This window comes from Uranotaenia lowii, chromosome 2, assembly GCF_029784155.1.
Source record: "Uranotaenia lowii strain MFRU-FL chromosome 2, ASM2978415v1, whole genome shotgun sequence".
Taxonomy (NCBI): Eukaryota; Metazoa; Arthropoda; class Insecta; order Diptera; family Culicidae; genus Uranotaenia; species Uranotaenia lowii.
Window position 1 is genome coordinate 251,561,796 of NC_073692.1, and position 23,770 is coordinate 251,585,565.

At 34.1% G+C, this 23,770-nt stretch overlaps 1 protein-coding gene across 1 annotated transcript; it reads right to left on the reverse strand.

Annotated features, from left to right (window-relative positions):
- Positions 1–308: 308 nt before the first annotated feature.
- Positions 309–15,280, reverse strand: LOC129748490 (spidroin-2). The gene is made up of 3 exons (XM_055743137.1): positions 15,066–15,280; positions 1,824–1,852; positions 309–1,749 (listed from the first exon to the last, which is right to left on the reverse strand). Exons 1-3 carry the CDS (start codon positions 15,088–15,090, stop codon positions 532–534), a joined length of 1,272 nt encoding a protein of 423 aa, XP_055599112.1. The 5' UTR covers positions 15,091–15,280; the 3' UTR covers positions 309–531.
- Positions 15,281–23,770: the final 8,490 nt, after the last annotated feature.

The window sequence follows — 23,770 nt, forward strand, 5'->3', positions numbered from 1 at the left end:
ATTTGAACCCCCCGGAATGAGGGGTACAAGTGAAAAATTCAATTATCGAGAAATGTTGACCTTTTCTGTCAGTAGATGGTGTTAAGGTTTGTTAAAAGATTGTCCGCTGGCGTTTATATGAAATATTTTAAGAGCTAGGTATCTTGGAATATATTATTTTTGCTTATACCCCTCCGCCGGCTCCAAGGGTCTCGAATATAAAATAAAATAATACCAACCACGAACTTTTTAAAGTTGAAAAATAAACACCTGGTTGTTTATTATTTAAATTGGATTTAATAAATTCGATTGAATTAATGGATCACAATAAATTGAGTAGGAAAATGAAATCTAGTTAAAGCTAAATGAACTTTCGAATGTTGCTCTTGTATATGATTGTTTGATATAAAACAAAAATTATAAATCTGTCAATGATCTGAATAAATAATACATATCGAATTACCCTATCCATATTTTTAACGATTTTAAATCGCTTTTGACCTAATCCCTCACTTATTGTAAAAAAGCTATTTTAGCACGTTTTGAATGATTTTATCCCTGCCTAGGAGGAAGATAATCTCTGGTGGGTGATTGTGGGGATGGTGAATATTGGCCTTCTTGAGATGGTTGTCCTGGATATCCAGTTTGTTGGCTATCGGGATATCCTATCTGTTGACCTGGTCCACTAGGTCCGCTGGTGAAAGTTGAGCCGGAGGAATCTCCCGATGACGGGTATCCACCCGAAGGTAACCCAGGAGACAATGGGCTGCCAGATGGGTATCCAGCTCCAGCTGGTCGTCCTGAAAGATATCCACTACTTCCGATTCCAGAGGGTCCTGTTGGGCCACTGGGAATTCCTGGTCGTCCAGACTGTGGTCTTCCTGGATATGGAGCTGCCACAGTCCCCGGGCCTGTAGCACCACTTAAACCGGGCCCTGTGACTCCAGATAATGCAGGGCCTGTTACGCCACCCTGAGAGCCTTGGAATGAGCCTCCAGTTTGTGAATTGTCATACAGATCAGCGTTTTTGCCGTAGAGGCTTGGAGCACTGGCACAATCAAACTGATTCCACCATACACACACGAAATGCTCTTGACTGAAAATAGTTCCATTGGGGCATAGAAAATTGAATGTCTTGTTCAATGCACAGATATGGAATACTTGACACTGAGCTTCAGTATCAGCATAATAACCAGGAAATTGCTGTTGCTTGCAATCGAATGATGTTTCTGGAATTTCAGAGTATATTGGATAATCGATTCCTGGTTCACCGGGAATGGCCGAATAGTCTCCTCCTTCATATTGTCCATCGTTTGAAGCTGCTGGACTACCAACACCAGAAGGACCTTGGGTGATAGGTACATTTGCACCTGGGCGTTGAGCTGTGCCGGGACGTGCACCGATTGCAGTTGATCCAAAACCTCCAGCATCACTCGCAGAGGGTCCAAAGCCAGTTGCACCAGGTGATCCAGGGTATGAACCACCTGTTCCGGAAAAATCTGTCTGTGATGGAGCGGGATATCCAGCACTTCCTGATGATGGCCCGGTTGCTACTGGTGGCTGACCAAATACGCCCGATCCAGATGGCCTTCCCGATGGATACCCAGCGCTGCTGCCTTGCTGAAATGTCGATGCAGTAGGTCTGGTTGCACCGCCAAACCCAGACGGCGAAGGATAACCTGGAGGATTGTTGGGGCCAAAGGATGGACGACTTGTGCTGCCTATTCCTAGATCTAATTCCGGCCTATCGTAGTTGTAACCATTTTGTGCCTAGAATATGGGTATTTCATATTAATGTACAAAAATTAAAATATGCAAATTCTTATTTTTTTTTATAAATTTACCATAATTCCAACATTAATGGCACAAAAAACTGAAACGAAAGAAGGAAAAAAGATACATAATTATTTACAATCTTGCTAACAGCAATCTCTGTGTTTGTGGTCAGGGTCGTGTGAAGTCCATTCTGTCGCCAGAGCAAATTTAGAAGTTCTCTTCAGGTCCGAGGTAAGTAACGCCGTGTATTTTGACTATGTGTGCGAAATCTATCTTTTTAAAAAGCTATCGACCTTCATCGGTATAATTCTTTCTTAATTTTCGTTTTTTTCTCGTTGATTTATTTTCCTCGACAATATTTAAAAATAGACGTACGTACAAACCGAGCTTTCTGGCGTCTGGACAACTACCTAGTAAAAAAGTTTTTATTTTGTAAAACTTGCCGAAAAACATCGATGACATAATAACATTCAAGAACATTAAATCTTGGCGATTCATCATATTCATGGCTTTTAAACAAATTAATCCTTCTAAGTCAGCATAAGATACTAGATATAATTTCATAGATGTATATGGTTTCTTGATATTTTGGAGCCTGTCCCGACTTTAATTTGATCACAGATAAAAAGTTTTCAAAATCACCTATTTAAGCGATCTTTTTCAAACTTTCAGACAATAAAATATATTTTTTTTAGGAAGCTCTATCATATTTACTTTATTCGAATTAAATACTATAGGTATTTCCTTACAATCCTTCCTTAAGCCTAACTCCTCCGATTATGTAGATTCCGTACAAAATCTGGCAGCAGCTTCCTCTGTACAGAAACCTACATTCAGGCAAAATCTTATTATAATTTTCATAATATACGTCTTATGAACCCCTTTCGTGCGTCCAAACTAAGTTTTCATAAGAGTCTTATGAAATTCTTTCAATTTTCATACGAAGTTCTTAGGAAAAAAAGAAGAAACGGCATTGTGGAAAAATGATGAACACATTCATTCCATCAGTCATTTTTTAACCGTCAAACGAAGTTGTGGAATTATCAGTATTATTCTTCTTAATGGTAAGTTTGAATTGAAGATTATTTTTGTAATAGTTAAACATCTTTATAAAGGAAAACTCTAATTTGTTTTTTGTTTACTTTTCAGCACGATGACCTGAAAAAAATCCAAGGTCAAAAGACCGTATGCGGCCGAACAAATTCTTTAGAACCGGGTGTTGATGTGCTGCTGATGGTGACCATAATGTATGTAATTCCAAACAAATAAGCCGAGCAATAAAATAAGTTTTTAACATCAATTGTTTTGAATTATTCTCATCAAACGTGACATTTTCTGTTTCCATAAGACCCTCTTATGAAAAGCAACAACCTCTCATTAAAGTAGGTGTTCATCTGAAAAATTCATTCGCGTCATAAGACAATCTTATGAATTTCATTGATTTTTCTTATGGCGCCAGTTCATAAGAGAATCTTATGGCATGCAGAATAATATTTTTCTGAGTGTACTTTTTCCAGGATTGACTTTCTTGAAATGTCTCGGTAGTGCCTGCTGAAAAACGTTACTTAGTTAAAAATTCCGCAAAAAATCATGGATGTGTTTTGAACCAAAACGAAGCTTTTAAGAGTCCGGGTTAGAAAATTTCAAAAATGACTGAAAATCGACTTATTCAAAATCGACTTATTTTGAAATTGTTTAGCATCATTTTAGAAACTAGAAACGCGATCATTTTGTTTTCGCAGAAAAATTCAAGATTTTATTATTAAAATTAACTTTTTTTTTATCGTTGATGATTTTTTTTTCGTGTTTTTTAATTGAAATTGCATAACTACAGGTGCAAAAGAACGAAATTTTTAGTACTTGTTCGATTGTGGTTTTTACAAATTTGGACTTTTTTCCTTCCCAACGAAAATTTTTTGTCTCAAAAAATTTGTCCAGAATGGTTATAATCTTAAAATTAACCGAACAGTTGCCATAATTTTTTTAATAAATGTATTTGTAGTTATATATTTGTAGTAATCAAATTCATCACAGTCAAGCAGAACACAACTTGAAAGTTGACTATAATTATAGCACTTCCTCTTGGTGTGGGCTTGTTTCGATTGTATCCCGTTTACCGGAAAACTTATGCTCAGTATGAGTTTTTCCCAGAATGACGAATACCTAAAATCAAATCTCAGAATGAATCAATTCCCAGAATGCACTATTTACCAGAACTTTTTTTTCCCAGAACGAACTATTTCCCAGATTTTTTTTCCTCGGAATAGAACATTTTCCAGAATGGCACAAACCCAGAAACTTTTGAGTCGTAAGAGCCAAAACTTAAAATTTTCAAATTTCTGGGTTTGAAAGAGCCACATGAGGTTTACGAAAATAACTTTAAACCCATTAGAGTTTATTTTTGTAACTCTTGGATTATTCTTTTAAATCTGTTTCTGATTACCATTCAGCAAAAAGTTTCTTCTGGATCGTCATCTATTTTAACATGGTTTGATTGTATATAAATTTTAATACGTTGGCAACGAGTCAAGAAAGTTTTAAATACATATTAATTTATTTGATGTTAAAGTGAAAGATTTGAGCACATTAACAAAAGTGAATATTTTCTTCGGCAAAGAAAAGTTTTTAAATTATCAAAGTTAAGGGAAAGCTAATCCTCTCCAAAATCCAGAAGTATGAGGTAAAATTCAACTAAAAATTATGTACCGTAAACTGGGGGAACTTTGAACAACATGAGATTTTTGCAGATAATCATCATTAACTAAGAATGAAGTTGAAATATCTGAAAACTGTTGACTACGTTTGAAAGCCTGTAAATTGAGTTACAAATAAGCTAAATTTAGTTTTTATTAGGAGATTTTTTATATCACCTAAAATATAATTTTTAAATCTTAAAATATCTGGTTTTTTGAAGATTTACAAACAAACATCTCTACTGATCAAATTTTAAGCATTTAGAAGCAGATAGGTTGTTTAATGTGAAAGTTCAACTATTTTCTTGGTTTAGGTTAAGTTTAAGTGTTATTTTTATAATTATTCTTTGATAATTTTAGTATAGTCAAAAAAAAACGGTCCTTTTCCATGAAAAAGCCCGTATAGAAAAAATGGCTAAAACCCCTTTCAAATGGTTTAGATTGAAGAAAAAAAGGACATGGCAATAGTACGAAGACTTAGGGAATTGCATGAGGGCAAAATTTTATTTGTTTTCGAGGCCAAAAAATATTTAAAAATGTTTAAATTTTTTGCCCCTAAATGTATGCAGCAACATTGTCCATCTTTCGTGTATATTTGTTTTTGAAAGAAAACGTTGAAAAATTCAATTGAGTCCAAACAAAAAATTACTGTTATGGATGTTCTGTGCTTAATGGCATCAAAACAATAAATTTGAAGATGTTGGGATACGTAAAAACCATTGTGATCAAAGTTACCCCAAAACTCGAAATCTGGTTTTGTAACAAACATTTAAGTATAACCTCCATCACCAATGTCGTTTGAATTAACTGCAATCAATGATCATGTTTTATACTCCTCACCTCAGTAAGGGTTTTAAAGCTTTTAGGTACTACGAAAAAGCAACCTCTTTCAAAATATTCAAAAACGACTGAAAAAAGTGATCAAAGTTCCCCCAGTTTACGGTAGTCGAAAATTTTAACCTTCAAAAATTATGCTACTGACAACTGGTGGAATTTTCAAAATTCATGACATCAAGCGAACGTGTCTTCAGAATTTTATGCATCTGGAAAATTCAAAAAAATCAAATTGTTTTATGTCACTTGTGATTCTTCAGTATTGTGCTTTTAAATTGAATGAAAAATGAAATTCAATTCGTTGTATATTATTTGTCGATGCGCTGAACCTGCTGCTTCTTGACCAGTGTTAGTCTATAATAATGTGATTTTTTAGCCTTCATCGAAAAGTCGTGACAAATAATAAAGGAACAGTACATTTCTACAGGTAAAATCAGTCAAGGAAACTTTTAAAGTTTCAAAAAAAAAATTAATGAAAATAAATCAACGGTGATAAACTTTCAATCGAAAATGAAAAAAAAAATGTCCGCTACTGAAGCTTCGTTTAAAATTTGTGTGCTTCTGGAAAATATTGGCTGCACGCTTCAAACTTAAAATTTTAAATGTGTTCAAAGTCCAAGGGATTATTTTTTCAATACATACAATTTAATTACAAAAAAATCCTGCTTCGGGGTGAAAAGTTCAATAAAGTTACTGATAACAAATATTTAGCCTGTGATTAATTTTTCAAATAGATTTTCAGAATTAAAATTAATCCTGATTTGAGTTTGAAAAGCTAACAAACTTTAATTTGTAATTCTAAATTCTTATTTAGTTTGTGAATTTTGTGTTTGAATTTCATGTATCAATTTACATTTTTAATTCGTTATTTATTGAGTAGGTTTTCCAGAATTTTTCTGAACGTATTAAGGCCGGCAAATCCAGGAATGGGATTCTAAATTTAGAATTCAAAAGCGGGTAATATCCGGGCGAATCCAGCCAAAATCTAGGTATTTTCCATAGAAAGGCAAAAGAAAATCTGAAAAATAAACACACGAAAAATTATTTTTACCAAAACACAAACATCAGCGGCATTCAAATCTTATCTAACAATTTAAAACAATTGTATGCGAATTTATTTCGCTAAATCAAGTTGAAAATATAGAATTTCGTGAAAATAGTGAATAATCCTAGAAAAAATCGGCCCTTTTTCCTCGATATCCGGGCAACCGGATCGGGCGTTCCCCCCTCTTCGAAAATCCGGACAAGGCCCGGGTAAAACGGCAATCTGGAATTGTAATTAGGTTTCAATACTCAGATACATTAAAATAATCATTTTCAATTGTATTAAATATGATTTTTTTAAAGTTGTTTTTTTTTTCAATATTTTTATGTTTCTACTCGTCAAGGTAATACATATTTTTCTAAATGGTTGATTGATTCAAATACGATTTTGGAAATTTCAACTGTACTGTATCCTATATCAAAACTGTTTATATAAAAATATTTTTGGAAAAATTGTCAGATTTTTCTAAAATAAATGTTTTCATAATTCAGTTACCAGTCTGGGTTAAAAGCATCAAATTGCAAATCAAATATTCACCTTTCAAATCTCGTTTCCATATGCTGAAATGTGATTGTTTTGCATCAAGCGTTTGTTAACAAAAAATTTCATCCATTCAAACATTGATTTTTATGATTTCAGCTAGTAAAATTATTTGTAGTATTTTTTACCCCTAAATGTATGCAGCATCTTTATGGTTTTTCTTTAAAAATATTTTGACAGAAAAGGTGTAAAATTCAATTAAAAAAAAACAAAAACTACTGCAATTGGTACTTTATGCGTAATGACATCACTAGTATATCAAATCTGTAAATTTTTAAACGTTTTCATTTGGTTTGATTTTCATCTGAATTTTAAAGGCTCGTCTGGGGAAAAAAATTTGGAAAATACTCGGTCCGAAAAAGGTCCGTTACACTAATGCGCGTCAACTTTCATAGAATATATTGTCAATGCAGTTTCAATCCGAAGTTTTCGCGCTGGTGATTGGCAACATTGCCAACCAACGACGATGGAAAAAGTTTTATCAATTCAGCAAACACCTCGGCAATCGGCAACTCTTTCTGTTGGTTGGTTTCCCACTCTTGGAAGATGTTTGAAACTGTCAACATGAAATGTCAGTGCAAGTGTCGCCGGCGTTGATGTTGACGAAAACTCCGATTTGGGGATTCAGCGAAATACCTAGTATGTACTTATAAATGTTCCACCTTCATTTATGCAATTTAAGCGATCAACACGTGAGGCCTGAAATCTTAATTTATCGAAAAGCACCATTTCAAACTTCATCAATAAATCGGATCAAATAAACTAAGACTGAATTTCAAAATCTGTAGAATTCAGAAAATACATTTAAAAAAAATTAAAAAAATGCTAGAATTCCAAAGGTTTTTTTAGGACTGCATTTGAGAAATCAGCATTATGCGACGATAATAATAAGAAAGCCTGAGTTAATTTTCTGGAAGCCTCGCCAGAAAGTATTTACGTTATCCACAACTTTTTAATCTGTTTTTTTTTTGTTTATTTGATTAAAAAACAACGGATCATATGTAGATGTCCTAATGATGAATTAATATTTAGGAATTAAAATTATAGGTAATAATGAACACATATCTATACAGCGCTTGCAACAGTTTTAGAAATGTCTCTGGAACACTTTTTCTAACTAAAGTAAACCAACAGAAAGCAGGAGTAAACGTGGCTTGGCTGATTGTCATACTTGAAGAAACCAATTCGAAACTTGATTTCATCCTTGGGCTAGATAATTCACCAAGTGGATCCTCAACATCAAACACCAACAATTCAAGCCTGCAAATTCCTAATTGTTGGAAAACTCATGTACTAGTTACAGTCAGAATGTGGCGTGCACATTGTCTAACAATGTCAATAAATAACAACCTTGATCTTATGTGATGTACCTACTTTACATCGAAACTATCCCAAACATAATGGAAGAAGATATGGAAACAACCTTCATGGGGTCGCAATCGAACCCAGCAGCAGCGTGCTCTAGTTCATTTAGAGTCTATTTATCGATCAATTGAGGATGTTGTGCATGAAGCGCTGCTTTTATTGTTTCGATGGGAAGTTCGTTGATATCATTGTATGCATGTATACGATACCCCACTCAGCTAAGCTCAGCTCAGCTCAGCTCAGTGCAGGGATGGGGCACTTGTTGGATGATGTTGAAAAAGCATCCCCCCTGGCCTAATGATGATATTGATTTCAATAGGTAATTGAAAAAGCAAACGTCTGTAATTGCTTCCGATGAATGGAAGGGTTTCTTAAGATGTTCGATTCGCATGTGGAGCATGCAAATATGATCTCATAGTATCACCCAACCGTGCTTATTACTGAGGTGCCGTGGGTACTTATCACGCGAAGCTAAGTGACCGGATTTTAAAGCATACTGCATAGAACTCGGAATAGGCAGCGGTTTGAATTTGAAACGTTACACAAACTTGTGGGTTCAAACGGAATTCTGATAACAAATTTGTGAATGTAGGTAGGATAGCATTGATAGATGAAGGTGAATCTACGGATTCAGCCACGAGGTTCTTTAAACTTTTTGTTTTGAATATTAGTAACAGATATGTAATGTAGGTACGTTTGAAATGAGACTCATAAACGAAAGTTAAGATTAAAAAATAATGAGCTTAAATTATTTTCTAAACAAGAAGTTGTAAAATCACTGCGATTTAAGTTTATATTTAAGTGAATTGAAGGGAATGGGTAAGATTATGGACATTATTTATTAGTAATTCCAGAATAAATGATTAACTGATTTAAGATTTATCCACATTGCACAGTGGTCCAGAAATGTAATTTATTTAGTGCGTCTTTCCCTTCAGTTTGATGCATTTAATGTCTTAGGCGAACTTTAAAAACAACTGAAGGCGGCAATTTTAAATGAAATAATTCATAAAGTTTCAGAGAGGCCTATATTATTCTGTTACTTTGTTAAAGATTTCAATCATTTATCTTTTGAACTAAATGTTTTCTGGCATTTTGTTTCCTTGATGTTAGGGCGGTCAAACAAAAATCAGTTTTTCTTGATATATTTTCAGGGTGATACTTTATCAAAAACATTAATTCAGCAAGATTTTAGATCATTATTATGCGTACTTTTGTGGAAACGGATTATCACTTTTTTCTGTTTTGAAGTTATTAGGCAATTTGTGTGAGAACGACCCTTTTGGAGCAACAATAACGTCAAATGGGGGCAAGTCGAAAATTAAATCGTTGATTGCATTTGAAAGTTCATATCACAATCTTAACAATGTAAAAAAACTGGAGGAATTTTTATCTACTAGTCCGATTGATGTGAAATTTAGCATGAAATAGTTTTTGGAGTGAAAAATTGCCCTCAAGAAGTTTTGAGTCCCTCCCATACAAAATAATCGTAAAACGCAATAAAAAATAGGTTATTTTAATCAATTGACAAGCAGCATTATATGTAATAAATAATCACATATTCATGATTTATTGATGCCTCCGACAAAGGTTTATGAATTATTATTTTCTGCAATATTGTAGGCCTCTATCTTATTTGAACATAACTCGTATCTCTGAAGCTTTTTTTTTTTGCATTTCCTTTATTTGAAACGGCTCATACCTTGAAGCTTTAAGGAGCCAAACTCGTTTTGTATGTTTACAATTGTTTACTTAGGTCTAGATCAGGGGTTTTGAAGATAAATAGGGAAGATAAAACGAATTCATGTTTTACAGAAAACAGAAATTAAAAGCCGTTTTTTCTGTTTTAAATACATGCACCGAAAAAACTTTTCACATTAGCGCTACGTGAAAATGTACATAGATTTTTGCCACCCTGAAAATCATGTGAAACCTACGCGAATTTCAGGTAGCAAACAGAGCTCGCGTAGCAAGTAGAATTCACGTAACTTTCATATGCGTTGTAAGTGAAATCCATCTGAAGCGTACGAGGGGGGGATTTGTTCGCTACATGGGATTCACGTAGATTTCAATAACATATTAACGTTTTGTGTTTTGTTTCGCCCACTTGAAATAAGAAGAATTTGATTTCGAAAAGGAATTTTATTTAACCGATGAAATCACATAACACGATAGCTTTTCATTTACACTTATAACTATTCATAAATATTTCACTTCACTTCACATTTAATTTCACTTTACGACGACCGTCCGGAAAGTTGCGCCTCCATTGCAGTTACTTGACTGACCAGCTGCTCGAATTCCAGATTCTGTTGGAATAGCAAAACATATAAAAAACAACAAAAATATTTAAAAATTATTTACTACTCACAAAAAAATAGTTTCTCCATCTCCTAAAAAGTTCCCTCAGCACTTGGATCCACGCCATATTGAGAACTGGGGTGAAATTATGAATCCTATTCGATTCGAGTTACCCGTTTCGAGTTGAACTCGTTCGAGTTCTAAATTTTAACTTACTAGATTTCGAGTAAATCGGGTAGTAGATCATCTCGAAACGTTCCATTCGAATCGAGATCTGTAATGCCAAAGTTGGTCGAATCGAACGAAACTCGATTGTTTCGAGTTCCATAATCCCGCCCCTGTTTTCCTTCACATAGATTTTACGTGAAAAACCCACTCCAGAGTTACGTGAGTATCACATAGAATGCACCAAATCCCTTTGTATTTGGCGGATCACTGGATTTTCACGTAAATCGAATGTGTCTTTGTTTTGACAGCATTCAGCTATGTGAATTTCACGTAAGAATCAAGTGTTTTTATATTACCTTCTAAGTGCTTCATGTAACTCAAGCAAAAATTCACGTAATGAGTGGCTACGTGAAAATCCAGGTGGATTTAACGTTTTCTTTTCGGATGAGTGTGGTAAATAATATTAGCCCAAAATTGAACAAGGAACTGCATAACAAAATCTTGATCATTTTTTAATAATTTTAATTTTTTAAATTAATTTGAACTTTTTGCTGATCTTTCTTACAAACAAAAATATCGTTTTTCCTTTTTTTTTATTAGAAACACAAATTTTAACCTTTTCCGAACACAACCTTCCCCTCCAATGTTGAATAGTTATTAAATTTGTATATTTAAAATTCTTCTTCTTTGCGTATTTTCAAAAAAAAAATTGTACTCGATGACCATATTTTTTCCTACTAACGATGAAAAACTGTTCCGTAGATCATTACTTTTTTTTCATTTTGAGCGATGTTATTAAAATTACAATTCTTGATTCTTGAATTTTCATGAACTTAATTTTGATGCCACTGGGATAGGCTTTTACATCTGCACCCAAAATAATTTGAAAATTAATTCTACGGTATTTTTCACGTAAGCTGAGCTTTTAAGCATCCCATCGATTCTACGTGAATCAGGAGTAACTTATTTTTTTTCTCCTGAATTTCACGTAAAATCTAAGGGAATGGGACGTTTGGTTGTAAATTCTTATAACAAAAAGAGCTGGCATCAATCAGCTTGTTTGAGTTGTAAACATTGGGTTGGACGTATTTTTCCGTAATTTCGTGATTTTTCGATAATTTCGTGTTTTTTTCGGAATCTTATCAATGTTACGGATGCTGAAATTTTCAAACCCTTGTAGATCGAAAGAAAAGGGTAAGTCAAAGCAATAAAAATTTGATTTCCGCTGAAAGAAAATATATTCTTCCTCAGGTCGAAAAGTGGTTTACGATAAAAGAAGTTCCGGCTCATCGATTTAATTATTTTTGTTATAATTGAAATACATATTTCTCTTTTTCAGGATTTTGGAAGCCCAAGAAGTAAACTGGGCTGCAGGAGCTAGCGGAAATCGGATGTATTTTAATCACCTATTAAGTGCAGTAGAAAAAAATGCAGTGAGGTTTTGAAAAGTGAAAATAAATTAAATTGATAAAATTTTCATTTCTTCATTACAATCAACAGAGAAAAGTTAACTAATTGAACCCCAAATTCATTTCCAATCTAAAATTATTTTATGTATTCTTCATCTTAACATCGTATCGAACTCATTTGAAATTCACGTAAGTAGTAGCTGAATTTCATAAAGTACAAATTCTTATTGAGGCTCGTTCACCTGCTATATTGGTCGAAACTACGTGAAAATCAATTGGATAAAAATTATGTAGTTTTTCACGTATCCACGACGTGCGGATTATTTTGGGTGTGAAAATCTTCTGACTATGGTAATATCGATTATCTATTTTCAAGAAGAAAAGGCTCAATTTATTGATGTTCGGTATGATTTTCCGAAAATAGCATCACAGATAATCGTCACAAAATGTGTGGGTCGAATCACAGAATTACAAATATTGTTTTTGTAGAGAATTCAATTCATTTTTTTTAACCGAACATAAATAATCTCATGTCATTAAGAGTGAAACACGTAGAAACTGAATGGCTGAAATAGATTTGTATTATATTCATTCTGGTCTACAAATTTTTAAAAAATAAAGTCTTTTGAAGCAAATATTCGGACATTTAACTCGATCATAGAGTTCTATAGCTGTGTAAACTGCAGTTAAACAAAATTTGTTACTGCACTTATATCAACTTAGCGAATTATAGGTAATTTTTCGTGAAAAATTGTTGTTTAAATAAAAAAAAATAGGTCGTTTAAAATAATAGTATAACAGATATTAGTTTTAATAACAGAAAATTATTTATTAAAGACCATTTTCTTTGTGTATCATCTTTTACCAAACTTCTAAGCTCCAAACTGCCCTGATATCTCCGAACAAGTTTCATTCAGTTGTTGGGAAATTTGACATTTTGCTTAAGAAGCAAAATATCTGAGACTAAACTTCAAATTTCTTATTATCGTTTTTTGGACTTTTAATTGCTGTCAATTAGTTGATTTTTTTTTGTAACAATAATAGAAGTTTGTAGATTTGTTTTTAAAAATAAAACCAACAAAAATGCACTTATTTTTAATTCAATTTTATTACATTTTTTAGACAAATTTACGCTGTTAAAAAAATTTCAACACAGTCAAACGGGGCATCATGCAACAGCGGGGTTAGATGCAACATTTGTATAACACCACATTGAATCAATTTTTAATTTAATGTATTGTAATAAAGTTATCTTTTGATGATTACAAAGTGATGATGACATAATTTTTCGCATCTTAAGCTAGTTTTCTAAAGTTTTCTATTTTTATATAAAATTTGAAAAAATCGAGCAATAAATGTACAAATTTTAACATTTTTCGATGCCGTAAAAAACATTACCCAGTATTACGAATGGGCTTGATAATATAACCTACAAACTTTTTACTGGTTTCCTTATGCTATACCAACACTGATGGTGTAAAAATATTTCTCGATTAATATTTGGTGTCTGGGGTAAAATGCAACAAAATGCAAACCAAAGAAACGCCTTGTAAATCTCGTTTCCATGTGCTGGAATATGAATGTTTTGCATCGCGCGTTTGTAAACATTGAAATTTTATTCACCCAAACATTTATTTTTATGATTTCAGCTTGTAGAATTTTTCGTAGTATTATTTAACCCCTTAATGTATGCAGCATCCTTATTTTCATAAGAAATGTGAAAATTATTTTTTACAGACCAAAAATTACTGCAATTGGTGTTTTCATGCGTAATGGTCTTTAAGGCATGGAAAAATAAGATTTTTCTTTAAAAACAAAGTTTGTTGCAAGTTACCCCATTTTCTGAGGAAAATTGCATGTTTTTAGAAAATTAAAAATAACTTAAGAAACCAATATTTTTTCTAACTACGCCAATTTGATGTACCATCATCCTTACAACTGTTGATGCATAAGGCGTAGGATTAACTGTGAACATAAGTTTTTTAGAAGCCATTGAAGTTGAAAATTGTTGCATGTGGCCCCAGTTGACGGTGTACTAAAGGCCAATAAGCCTTCAATTATTGAAACACATTATTTAATGTTTTGATGGTATAATCAATTGAAAATTGTAGAATAATGTATACCATTCACCCCAAAAGGCTCATGCTTATGTACATTTTTTTTTTTTCCAAATCCAATAAATAATTACAAGAAAGCAAATATTTTGGGATATTGAAACTAAAATCTTATGTAGCATCTTGAACTATCCTAGCTATCATTTTATATTTTCAACGTGAGTCTGAGCTGTTTATATCGTTTTAAAACGAATATAGAAATGCATCTTAAAAATGAGTTTGAACGTGTAAGCACTGATAAGGTACATAGCATCTTTTTACTTAACGTCATAACATCCATTTTTCCATATATTTCCAACAATGTCAGGTTTTGGTTTATTTTTTCCATTCAGGAATATGGCACACAAATCATGAGAATTTTCTTCATTTGAAACACGAATTAATCAAACGAAACACTAGAACAAAGTTTTATTGATAGCATTTGGGATTGAAAGTCTAACAATATAAATTTTTATAAAGAGTGACATTGTTAGACTAAAAGGTAATCTAAAATTCCTTTATTGTATAAATCCAGGCGTTTAACCTTGTTAGACACCTACTTATTTATGAAAATCTTCGACATCGCTTAAAAAAACAGCTATGGCATCAGGTGCTTTCTTGAAATATTCGAGGTAGAAATGCTTGCAGATAGTTCACCAGAGTATTTAAAAAAACTAAGCACATATGAAATTATTCTGAACGATACAGTCCTTAATACTTTTGCAGATTTTTTGACCCCACCATACAGATCGATGTTTTTTTTTTTATTACACTGCATCATAACTTGTATGATTTTTTTAATCAGTTTTAGTTGTTGGTTATCACTCTATTAACAGTTTGTTGCTTATCAAATGAAACATACCTAAAATCACCCGAAAGGACATCATTTTCGTTTTGTTTGACGATTAATTTTTTTCTATACTCAGGTAACGCTCCTCGATGTTGATTTGCTTTCCGTACTACCACCACTCGTTTTTTACCGCAAAAACTGTCTTTTTCTGCCCGGACCTCTTTGAGGTAAAACGGAAGTAACGTTCCTCGCCAGAATTTATGTTTATGGTTATTACAAAACTAACTAAACGAAATCTGCGAAATGACTGAACTATTCTAGCTCCATTCAAATCTATTTATACTATAGAGTTTGAAAATCGCTACAATGGCGTGTGATGCAGGAAAAAAAAGATCATATTGGCAAAAAATATCTTTCCTAAACACCCACTCTCTTGGAACGTTTTTCCATCCCCATGCGGTTTTGTTCTTTTCCTCCATTTAAAGTGGGGGTCGACGACAGCCAGTGCAGGTATATGTGCTGATGTTTGCCGGTGTTCTGATCAGAAATCCTACATCCCAGTCTCACCAAACTATAGCCAATGATTTGCTCTCGACTCGATCACTTGGCGCGCATCTGCTTGTTTACTTTTGTCACTGATATGCATGCATCGATGCCTGTTCGGCGGCTTGAAAAATAACTTATTCGCATCATCTGTCGCGAAAAAGCGACAGTAAGTTCATATCACCTGAAGAGAAACACGTAGAACTATCGGCAAGTGAACGTGCGCTTGCCTCAAATTGAATAGACAAAAATCCTTGCTATCAAAAATTTATGACACCAAACAATAAATCGATCTAATGAGAGGAACGAAGACGAGCTTACAATCTGATATGGTTTTCCCAGAATCAGAAAACAAAGCCAATTCACTTCAGCTCATAATTGGCTGGAATCCAGTCACTCGAATTAAAGAGATATATGAATCATCAGATAACTGGGAAAGTAATTGTACGTAGGAACAAGTCAGTTGCGCATCCTTGTCATTCACCTAACGTAATTAGACACACAAAAGTAAACCAAACAAAATATATCGAATAATTTGTAAGAAGACTCGACGAGAAACTCCGAGTCGGATATCTGCTGACATTTGCTGGTGATCTGCATTCTCGATCGATATTGGATTCTTTATGCATTGTTAGATATCAGGAAGATGATACAGCAGAGGGTTCTTAAATCTCGATTAGTCTGCCCTTTACGGTGGCGGCCAGCGCAGAGTAGATATGTAAACAGGGACGTTGGCCAACGAGTCTAAATTCATTATTTCCTGAAACAAACGATGAATGAACCATTTAAAACGCAAATTAGAGATAATTGTGCTGTTAAAAATCGAATCTGGGCATGAGCAGTCGGACCCTTACATTCGAATCCAATCAAATTGGCGCCTATTTACTCGTTGTTGTTGTTTCTCGCTGAATTTCAAAAACTTCCTGTTGGAAATGGTTAGCTAAATTTCTTTAAAAACTAAACTCGCTGGAGCTGAAACCTCCAAATAAGTTCTTCTCAAACTTATTGAGTAGCCATTTGTAAGTTTCTCCTCTTTATTAAAGTTTTATCTATGTTTACAACTAGTTTTTAATGATCTATCTAATTATGTTATGTTATGTAATTTTTAATTGTCTATCTTTTTTTTTGAAGACAGCAAGGAATGTATTTTTTTTTATCAGGAATCACAAGTAACCTAATCTGCCCCTCCGATTTTTTTTGTTATATTTTAACCTTAAATAAGCTGAATTTACGACTCAGGTGTTTCAGAATTTTTTCACGTCAATTAGTTTTAATTTATTTAATCAAAGATGGTTAAACCTGTAGTTATACATTTGAACTGATATTTTCAATCAGTTATAAGTTTTTATAATTAAATTTTTTAATTTCTTCGATATGTATATTTTCAAAAGGCATACATTTAAGAAAATCAGGTGTTCAATTCTAAAATGTATTGAACAAATTTCAAAGTTCATCTTTTATTCATAAAGCATTTTTATATGTTCCCAAGCTCACATTTATCTGACTGAGGTATAAATCGAGCTTTAGATGGCTAACAGCCAATATTAAAACGCTCATGTCTGGGCAGAAAATCCCGGCTTTTTAACCTAAAACCTGGCAAAACCTGTGATTTAACCCTTTTAGCACCGAACATCGTTATATCGTCGTTTAGTACAATGGCCAAAATGACCAAAAAACGATATATCGTTTTGCTTTGTTTTTTAAAATTAATGCTTAGCTCAAAGTTTATGGCTATATGCATATCTTATAACTAAATATATTAATTAGTATTGCAATATAAGCATCTTCGTTATAAAATTACCGTAATCCGGAGTAATATTGATTAATTTTTTTCAATATATTTCGTTTTTCTTTCTGTTAAAGGGAATGTGGCATGTTTTATATTTTTTTAAACCAGTACTGGACTCCTATGAACGTAAAACATGGATGCAGAAATTTATTAGACCTCTTTAAATTTGATTTAAAAATCGTTTTCGTTCTGTTCAGAATTTGATGCTTTGGGTGACATTGATCAGTCTCTATTCTGACGGTTTAACGAGTTTTCTTGATCATAAAGGATACAAAACACTTTCATAATATTTACAAATGCTAGTTTATCACTCATTTTACTGGTTGCGCTAAACGTAAAAACTTATGCTACACAAATAACACACGACGTATTACAGGACACGACACTTAACGTTTTTACTAACGGAAAAGGAACTAAATTTACCTTTTTTTGTCGACCGGGTTCGAAACCGGTATCCGGTATCAATTTAACCTTGATTTTTAACGTTTTATTTTAAAAATATTTATAATCGAAAAAAACAACTATGATGCTGCCTACATTTAGGGGCAAAAATAATTATAATTGCTAAATAGTTTGAGCTTCAAAATACAAATGAAATTTTACCTTCACACATTCCCCTAGGTCCTCCCACTATTTTTACTTTCATTTTTACTTCAAAGTTAACGATTTGATAGGGTTCCTATCCATTTGTCCAATATGGGCTTACTCTTGGAAAAAGTCCTTTTTTATAAATATAAAAAAAATATAATTAAAAATAGCACTATAACTGTTCATACACAAAGAGAAAAAGTTGTTCTTTCACATTAAACAACCGGTTTGCTTCTAAAAGCTTTTTGCAATCATCAGGAGAGCTGTTATAGACTGAGTTATTGATGATCATGTGGAAAAGTCTATTGTTGGCCAAATTTACCCCGGTGATAAAAGTTACCCCGTTTTACGGTACCAACTTATTACAATTCTTTATAAATGTTAATTTCTTTAAAAAATTTAAAAAGGTTTTTCAGTTCAGCATTTGTTGGTTTTACAATACTCTTCAAATTTACAGAATATTTTCTTCTAATATTTTCATTTTTCCTACATTCTTCTAAAATGTGTTTGACTGTTACGTCGGTGTTACAAACATCACATTGGGGTGGACTCTCACGCTTCATGTAATAAGTGTGTGTGTACCTCGTGTGACCATCTGGTTAAAATGGTACTATCTTTGCGACTAATATGTCTGTTTGATAAACTGTTTCTTTGATGTTTTTAAGTTTATTTGTTGTAAGACTATCCCACTCTTTTTGCCACTCACAATTTACGGCTGATTTAATTTCTTTTATAAAATCTAAAGTAGTTCGATGCATAAATTGAGTATTAAGGTTTTTCGCGGATTTCGCTAAAGTGTCAACTCTGTCATTCCCTCTTATACCTATGTGACTAGGTATCCATATGAAAGCAATTTCGTGGTTAACTTCATAATTTATATCATGAATATCATTAATAACTGAATTTGAACTGTAAACTTCCTTAATAGCTTTTAGAGCACTGAGAGAGTCGCAAGCAATCAAAAATTTACCAAGAATATCTTGTGTTTTTAAAATTTTAAGAGCATTTTTTATAGCTACAAGTTCTGAAGTAAATACAGCTTAGCTTAGTTGACTACTCATATCCACCTTAAATCATTGAACTTGAAGTGCCATATATGACCATTGATGAATGAACGCAATGAACGCACTTCAAATACCATGATCGCTGGCGTGGCTGAGCAGAATAAGTTCTACCTCGCCAATGGTTGCTACTCCGTGATTGATCGAGGCCATCAATTTTGTGCAAAGTCCAAAAGAATGGTGCTTGGAACTAGCAGTTCATTCACAATGCACAAAACTCATGCTCTCCCTATGAAAATGATCAGTAACGGCGCCGGCCACGTCCTAGTAGTCAATGGGGAATGAAGGAAGGATTGTTAGTAGGATACTTCATAGGATCAATCAACAACCTTTTGTCCCTTTATATTCCAAAGGTTTATATTGAAAAATTTAGAGACAAAGGTAAATCAATATCACCAACTATAGAAACCGTCTATACGTCTGCGAATCTATGTTTAAATATCCAAGGAAAAGGTTGTGTTAGTATGGGATAGGTTATAGATCAGGATCCATTTTGGTGAATGGTGCGATCGAGTTTTCCTACACCTCCTATGCTCCTAGATTTTTCTTAAGGATACTTCTGTTTCTATCTTTGAGGCAGTGATTAAAAGTTTAAAAGTAAAGTTAAAAATGTTATTGACATTTATTGTTTTTGCTCTATAGTAATAAGCCAAATCATCTGCAAAACCGACTCGCTTAGCTCCATTAGTTATATATGACGAAATACTGTTCATAGCTATCAAAAAAGGGTTGTGCTTATACCAGATCCCTGTGGAATGCCGTTTTCTTGAATAAAACTTTCGGAAAGCATATTACCAACACTAACTTTAAACGATCGATTTTGTAAAAAAAAATCTAAGAAATACAGCGTATTTCTTCTTATACCATACGACGCTAGTGCGTTTAATATACCTCGTCTCCAAGCGGTATCATAAGCCTTTTCCAAATCAAAAAAGATAGAAACTAAATGCTCACTTTCTACAAACCTGTCTTGAATTAAAGATTCTGAAGCTACTAAGTTGTCTAACGCTGCTTTGTTTTTGCTTACAAGATTCGCTACAAGGGGTCTTTGTTTCAAAATAACTGTACAAAATATTGGAAAAGCTTGTTTTTGAAAGAACACACCTGAAAACAATAGTCGGATTAGTATTCCTTATGCTGTAAAGTGCCGTAGCCCGTTTTTGGCCCTGCATTTGTTAAGCGATTTCGATTGATGCTCGCCGTACTCGTTGTAGGTATTAAACCTTTGTTTTATCAGTTAAAACAATATAGTTTTTGCGGTCAATGGTTGAATTTAAAGCTCAAACATTACACTTTCTAATGTGTACAAAGTCATGACAAGTTTTATTGTGTTAGTATGCCATAATGTTTTGCAATCAATAAGCAATGTAGTGAAACATTGATGACGCTTTATTTCAGCGTTTAAACAACTGGCCATACTGACTGGACACTCGATTTCGTTTTCTGGATAATTTTACCAACAGTACGCAATATCGATTCCAGAGTGCACATCGATCGATTTGAAGAAATGCTATCCCAGTTAGGAAATGCCACCTAACTTTAAAAAAAAACAGGCAATTTTTACGATATAATCGGGCTAAGCAGGTACATTTTTCCTACAGGGCATTTTTTGTCGATTTTTTCAGGTTCGCCAGTGTTCAAACTATGAGTGTAAATAAATATCGAAACAAAAAGAACATGATTTCATTCTTCATCATTCTGCTGTTTAAATATTGTCAATATTACTTCTACTTTCGATTTAAAAGCTATTTAAGAAACCTCTATATTCACCAATTTGGGTCGGTTATTCTCGCAAGTGTACGCTCTTGCTAAGTGCTAAATTTTCCTATAATTTGGAAAAGCTCATTTTTAGCGCCTATATTCAAATCTGGTCGAAAGTCTGACATTCGAAATTATCGCGGAATAGCCATTATCTCTTGCATTCCAACGCTTTTTGAAGCAATTATAAACGAAAAATTATTTGAGGATTTGTACTTTTGTATTTTGGAGGAGGCTGGCAACCTTGCTTGAAAAAGTCGCGTTTGTTTTTGAGTCCGCGTTATTCCGTTTTTCTGGGGAAATTTCTGGATAGCTCTAGTTAAAAATGTGATTGATATGTGTGGTTTACAATTTGTGACCGAAGAAGTGTATTTGTTTGTTGTGAAAAGTCCCCTAGTATCTTGAATTTAAAGTCAAAACCTGTTCACTCTAGTGAAAATGTTGTTTAACGCTGCGTGGGTGTTCTTTTTTTCCTCGATTTTCGTCTCAGTCGCGCGAACGATGACCTGTGTTCGAGTAGTTTTGTTGTCCGTCTCGCTCATTCTTGTGATGAGTTGAACGGATGAAAATGTCTGCAATTAAGTTATGTATGGCGAATCTAATATTCTGAAACCCACAAGATAAGTAGGTGGATTATACCGAAACCTATGCCCCGGTCGTTCGATATAGCTCGCTGCGATACTTGTTTGCTTTGGCAGCCAAACACGAACTGGTCATCACTCAAATGGATGCGATAACAGCCTTCCTTCAAGGGGAGCTGCAGGAAGACGTTTCCATGGAGCAACCAGCTTGCTTCGTGGACCAACGGAAGCAGTCACTTGTCTGCAAGCTCAACAAGGCACTTTACGGACTCAAACAATCAAGTCGAGTCTGGAATCATAAGCTTGATGGTTCTTTGAAGCGTTTCGGACTTAAACCCACGAAATTCGACCCTTGTGTCTACACTGCAATCAAAGGTGGTAAGATACTAATCGTTGCAATTTACGTAGATGATCTGATCATTCTTAGCAACGATGAGGCGTCGACGAAGAAGCTGAAGGAGCAACTCAACTCGAACTTCCGGATGAAGGATCTTGGTCCCGCAAAATGCTGTCTGGGAATTCGGATTGAGAGGACGAGCGAAGGTGTGGCATTGGATCAACAGGCCTACTCTGAATCACTACTAAAACGATTCCACATGGATCAATGCAAACCGACTAGTACTCCGATGAACGCATCCGAGAAGTTGACGAACCTGATGTGCCCCAATTCGGAGAAAGAAGCAGCAGAAATGAAGAACATTCCCTACCAAGAAGCTGTGGGTTGTTTGATGTACTTGGCCCAAAGTACACGTCCAGATATTTTGTTCGCTGTGAACATGCTCAGCCGATTCAACACAAATCCTGGTCTCAAGCATTGGAATGCCGTGAAGCATGTTATGAGGTATTTGCGTGGTACTTCTAACTACAAGTTGCGATACCGGAAGGATGCCGAATCGAAAATCAGTGGATACTGCGATGCTGATTGGGCTTCGGACAGCGACGAACGGAAATCGACCAGTGGAAACATCTTCATGGCGCAAGGCGGTGCCATCTCTTGGGCATGTACCCAAGCAACCAAAAGTTCGGATAACATTCCTCTATCAGGTTTAATCAGCTTAATCGAGTATGCTAATACAACTTCTTTTCAGCTCAATTTTTAAGTAGTTAAACGAACTTTAAAGTTGAAAAAAAGTTCGCATAAATCGCCAAACAACTTCTAACCAGCTTCAAAATCCACTTTATAAGCAGCATAAAAAATCGAAAAAATTACTCTTCCGCTCCTTCAATTGCCTTCTCAAGTCTGCTATTTTGATTCATATTAATCAACTATATTTGTTACTAACTCACATTACATTTAAAAAACATGTTCTTACCAAGCCTCGAACCCGAGCTCACCGCTTGAAAGTTGAGATCCATACTTGTTGCCCTATATGAACATCATGAGTAGGCAACGATTTTACTCGATGTGATGATTTTCTTTAAAACGACTTTCAGGTTCTTTATTTCTACTTAAATCCCACTTTCAAGCTGTTAAAAAGTTCTTCCGGAACTTAATGTGTACTTCATATAGTTGTTTCCCAAGTAACGATATGTGTTTATTTTTGCAAACACGTGTTGAAGTTCGAAAAAAGAAGATTTTAGCCTTTAAATCTACTTCAAAGTTTCTATAATACGAAGTTGTTTTTGAATGCCCGTTGGAACTAATTAAAAACTTTCAAGTTTACAAAATAGTACAACAGAGACTTTTTACGAACTATTGAGCTGTACAAAAAGACTTGCAACCCTTTGATAGCTACTTGATTTTGAAAAAATGAGAAGTACGTAACAAGTAGATTTTATTCTTCATATCAACTTTAAAGTTCCAAAAAAGTAGAAACGGAAACCAAAACAGTACTTTGAAGCTTTATTTGGGTATTGGCTGAACTTGATAAAGAATAAAGTTCCATGGACCTCGAAATAGCATTTTCAACAGCAAAAAAGTTCCTCCGAACTTTTTTACAGCTCTATGTGAACTTATGAGTTCGTACTTTAAGTGATATCCGAACTTTTGGTTGCTTGGGTAAGCGGCAAGCGACGGTGGCGTTATCGACATGCGAAGCGGAATATATGTCTCTATCGGCAGCGGTTCAGGAGGCGTGCTGGTGGCATGGACTTTCTTCCTTGTTCGGTCACCAAGATAGTATCGAAATACTTTGCGATAATCAAAGCTGCATAGCGGTAGCGTGTAACCGTTAGGGTATTTTGCCCCATTGGACCCATAGGGAGCGAGCCACTTGAAGCATACCTTCTGAGTGCTCAAGAAGTTCGTCGATTAAATATCGACGAGTTTCCCACCTCATTTTGTATAAAAATAACACAAAATTGTTGAACAGGAAAAGATTAGGAGATAGGTTCAATAAAATAAAAACGAATAATTTAAGCACTCCAAATTAAAAAGTAACGTACAACATTCAGCAGTTTAAAAATTCAAATACAGAACACAAACAAAAACACATAACACCAACTGAACGGTGACGG

Excerpts from the sequence above, each read along its gene's own strand:
- LOC129748490 (XM_055743137.1), bottom strand. The coding sequence starts at position 15,090 with ATGATGTCCTTTCGGGTGATTTTAG. Across the intron at positions 1,853-15,065 it reads GTCCTTTCGGGTGATTTTAG|TTTTTTGTGCCATTAATGTT; the intron begins GTATGTTTCATT and ends CTTTCGTTTCAG. Across the intron at positions 1,750-1,823 it reads CCATTAATGTTGGAATTATG|GCACAAAATGGTTACAACTA; the intron begins GTAAATTTATAA and ends CCCATATTCTAG.